General features: G+C 37.9%; 1 protein-coding gene across 1 annotated transcript; it reads left to right on the top strand.

The window, feature by feature from the left end:
- The first annotated feature begins 253 nt into the window (after positions 1 to 253).
- LOC108950278 lies at positions 254 to 3064 on the top strand. The gene is made up of 4 exons (XM_018815572.2): positions 254 to 1327; positions 1387 to 1848; positions 1975 to 2536; positions 2957 to 3064. The coding sequence occupies exons 1-4, from the start codon at positions 1305 to 1307 to the stop codon at positions 3062 to 3064; spliced, it is 1155 nt and encodes a 384-aa protein (XP_018671117.2). The 5' UTR covers positions 254 to 1304.
- Positions 3065 to 4516: the final 1452 nt, after the last annotated feature.

Genomic DNA, 4516 nt, shown 5'->3' with positions numbered 1-4516 from the left:
TAACTTGTACGGGAAAATACAGTAAAAAGGTGTCCTATCTTCCCCCACCATACTGTATTACATGTCTTAAAAGCTCTAAAGTTTATACCTTTTCCAGGTTTAATGTTAAGTTTTGTAATTGAATTTTTTAAAGTTTAAAACTTTTTGTAATTAGTTTAAAATATTTGATTGTTTTAAGACGTCGTTCCAGAACGATTGAACACTTATTGCGTGACAAACGACCTATAATTGAGTTTCAAAACTAAAAACAAAGATTTAAATTATTGATAGTAGCTAAAGTTAATCCTAATACTTGGTTTTCAATGATTTATTTATGTACGGTTACTACCTAAGTTAATACCAGTCCTGTGGTTTTATAAAGGCTCGCATTTGAAGCCTGGTAAGTTGCCGATTAGCTGTCAACTGTGTCAAGTCGGCTGCTGGTCAGTGTAGCTTTCCTTTGCCTAATCGAAATCTTATAATAATGACTGACGTAAGCTTATAGTCGATTTTCTGAAGCAGTTTTTGTAAATACGGTTACAGTTTTTAGCCAAAGCCACGGGAGATGAAACCGCTATTGGTTTAGCACTAATTGAGGTGTTTTTCGACAGAAAACCTTAAATTACAGGGGTGGCCGCGGTTTGATCTAAATTTAGTGATAATTCCCCCGTTTTTTGGTTGGTATGTCAGTAATTTTGAGCCCATTTTGCAACAATTGCAGCAATCTTCCCACAGGAATGTTGTTTATAAACAAACTACCTATTGTTGCGTGTTGAATGACTATTATGACATCACACGCGATATTATTTTGTCTTGAATTATTTTGCCGCCCATTTCTGCCACGTGGTGTAGCTCGTAGAATATCACAAAACGGTTTAGAAATATAGTGACAGATATTTTTCTGATTTTTTTGTACATTAGAATCGAAACTACGTGATTCACAAAGTGTTATTCAAATTAGGATGTTTAAATAGTGACTATTCACCATAATTTCTGCTATAATGTGTTTTGTCTCGTCTGAAAGGATGCCTATGACATCACATACAAATATTTAACATTTAAATTCGTCACGGAAGAGGGACTAACCCTTATCTGACACCATCTTGAAATAAATTTATTTTGGTCGATTTTTCATCCTTTTTACTATTTTTCTTAATTTGTTGGCACTAATAGCCTCCGGTGTGTCCTAATTGGCAGGGATATTACAAATATTTACACTTGGCTCAACTTGAAGCATCTAATGTACACAGTTACCGCTTTGTAACACAGATAACTTGGCACATTGTACTTTAATCTTACTCAGTTATGACAAGTAGTATTGCTCAATGAATGTCAGACACGACATGAAGTAAGTTATTCCGGTAAAAAATTTTTTTTTTCTGGAATCTAATTGTTTTGTATACAAAGAAACGTTCGAATTGAATTGTCTACGTCACAAGAGGATTGGAAAGTAGTTCGAGAATGCTACGTTCAATCTTTCCATCGATACCCGCTGTATAAGTACATGATTCCCGATGATAATAAGAGGGACGCCTTCCTTCGCGCTTATCTCGACGCTAACTATGACGTCACAGTCGATACTGGTCAAGGCATTCTGCTTGCCATCAGGCATATAAGTACAGATGCCAATAGTAATGATATTACCACCGAGACCGAATGCTCTATAAACTGCAGCAACAACGATGCTACAAGTAACAATAACACAACAAACAAGAACATCAGAACAACAATCATTGGAGGGGTCGTGTTCGTTCCTCCGTCACGTGACGGTCACGGTTGGGCGATTACAGACGACGAGCCTTACTGGGAAGCTTACGAGAAACATGGACTCGCTAAAATCAGCGCAGAAGGATTCGAGAGAGTCAAAAGGTAAGAAGAGTTAAAATTTATATAAATTTATTATTAAGTAATGAATTATTCTGAAGTTTAAAATCTAAACGATGCGATTTATGTTGTCAATTATTTTTTATTGACGCTTGTTATTTTTTTCTTCAGATACGAGGCGTGGGAAAATGAAAACATTTGCCGGAAGTTATCCGGAAGTCGAATCCCGATGTGGAACGGACTCTTCTGCGCGATCTCACCCGAGTACTCGTCCAAAGGACTCGGGAGCGCTGTTTATAAAGAAGCGATCCGAATCATGGCTCAATACTGGGTAAACAAAAACCAAACTATAATGACTGACGTGCCTGTCAATTTAGTCAAAAGGGCGGGCAAACAACTTCGGAAGGTTTCGGAAACCGATTATCCCCGAAGATGTTTTAACATCACGAATTGTTTCTTTCGCTGCAACAAAATATCTTCTGCCCCGGACACCAATCATCATTCCCTCTATGACGTCAGCTCCTGTGACGTCAATAGGACGTCATCAGCATCTTTGTTACCACCCAGCTCGTATCCTCTTTTAGTCGCCGTCAGTCACAGCGACAGAGCCGCGCGCTTTCACGAGGCAAACGGGTTTCACCCAATCGCACGAACCCCCTACCATGACGAAGTCGAAGGGACTTCACCCTTTTACACCCATGTTCTAGTCCTGGACCCGTTTAGAACCAGAAAAGTAAATGTTCTTTCTAGTTGCCTACAAGAGTTGTAAAACGTAACCCCACTCCTAATACCAAACATAATATAGCATACACTATATTCCATTATTTATAAATGTTATAATAATTTGATGCGCAATCTAAGCTTTAACAAAAACGTACAATGAATATTCATGTCCAAACTTTGAACTCGGATTTCGTCATGTAAAAATAGAGTAGGACTGGGTAGGATTGTCCATCTTTTCATTCTCTTTTATCGTGCCATTTAGTTGTAAACAAACAATGTTTAAAAATATATACACCCGTATCCTCACGACTTTAAAAAAACGTTGTTAATTGTTAAAAACAGGATTGCGAAATCCGTCCTACCCCACAGTGATATACAGCCACGTGTATTATCGTTGTACAATTTAATCCTAGACATACCACATCCCAAGGTTGACCTTTGCATGAACCCTTGCCCGACACGTTTAACTCTCTCAAAGTCGCGAATCAAATATAATTCAACGATAAAAATGATTCACAAAGTTCCAATGGAACCTTAGGCAGCGTGGTATGACGGAGCTGTAAGAACACGAACCTTATAACCGTCGTTGAGTGCCGCAAATTACACGTTGCTACCACACATTAATACCGAACTGCATTTCACATATATATAACTACTTGCAAGCATACATTAAAATTCGTTTAATATTTACAACAATAACAGTAGAAAACCAATTTAGCGGCGCCCAACCAAATTAAATAGTAACATAGAGGTTAAGAAGTGAATAAACTGTTGCACGTAAATGCAAACTACTAAAAAATGACCCAAACGACTTTTAGCCCGTTTTAGAACAAGATGTTGCATCTCTGTTGGCTTCTATATATTGATGGAATGGCTGTATGTCGTGAAAGGCGCCAATGCTGCTTATTTAATATTTGTAAGTTTAACTTAATATTGCATCTTATATCCTGGCGTATAATCGAATCATTCACCACGACATAATGGCCTTTGTTATCGTGGGGATTCCCCGTGTATTTATGTCGTCACCTGTTGTGTTACGTCACGTGTAAACCGCAACCAATCAGATAGCGGAAAGCGACAGGGTCGAAGTGTCTGGCGGATTCAGGTAATATAGACCAACTCGGTAGGCGAGATAACGCTACTATAGCCTGCTATGGGGGTGTGGGATTGAATTAAACCACTGTAACCGAAGTCTGCGGTTAGAAGTCGCTTCTATTGAGTAGCATTACTGTCCCAATGTATTCGTGTCTGCCGCATTGTGGTTGCTCTCGCCAATGCAGGCAAACATATATATATGTATTAGCCATAATGTGTGGAAACCAATATCGTCATATGCAATATACGCGTTCTATTCTGCTGCAGACTCTAACACAAGGATTCTTAACCTAAATCGTCTGGTCATGGCTCCGTTCCATTTAAGGGCTTATTTGGTTTACTTGCGAATAAAAGTAGCAGATAAACACATGCGGTAAGACAAACCTAAGCTACTTGGGGGCAATAAACAAGTCCTAAACTTTTATTTTTTACCTAAACTATTCCCAATCAAATGAAAATATTAATATGGCATGAAAAGTATGCAATGCACAAAAACAACAGGTGTTCCGCATTTCATTGTTTTGCAACCTCGGATTATAACTACAGCTTATGTAACAAGTTTAGAAGTACAGTTGGTATTTGCTTTCAGCCATCACTGCTTCTACTTTTGTTTTAGAAACTTTGCTTTGAGCGGATGATGTTATGACTATATGTTTAATTATATGATGTTTAATTACGTAAGCCGTATACTTCTGCCAAGTTACACCGACATAATATTAAATGTTGGCGTTGTTTGTTTTTTTATTTAAATAGGTGCCGAGTTACTGCAAAGAGTTTCGGTTTCTTTGTGTTTTTGTCTTTTATTTGCATTTGGAGTTGGTCCGCGTTTTTAAATCCATTGCCGCTTAACCATTTTGGCAGCAGAATATAAAACACAATATGTTATAAACCAACG

This window comes from Ciona intestinalis, unplaced genomic scaffold (assembly GCF_000224145.3).
Source record: "Ciona intestinalis unplaced genomic scaffold, KH HT000094.2, whole genome shotgun sequence".
NCBI lineage: Eukaryota > Metazoa > Chordata > Ascidiacea > Phlebobranchia > Cionidae > Ciona > Ciona intestinalis.
The sequence above is the reverse complement of the archived record's forward strand: the minus strand, read 5'-3'. Positions and strand labels throughout refer to the sequence as shown.

Bases quoted from the DNA above. Each gene is read 5' to 3' on its own strand.
- LOC108950278 (XM_018815572.2), top strand. From the start codon at position 1,305: ATGAATGTCAGACACGACATGAA. The intron at 1,328-1,386 runs GTAAGTTATTCC...TTGTATACAAAG, and splicing joins AATGTCAGACACGACATGAA to AAACGTTCGAATTGAATTGT. The intron at 1,849-1,974 runs GTAAGAAGAGTT...TTTTTTCTTCAG, and splicing joins GGATTCGAGAGAGTCAAAAG to ATACGAGGCGTGGGAAAATG.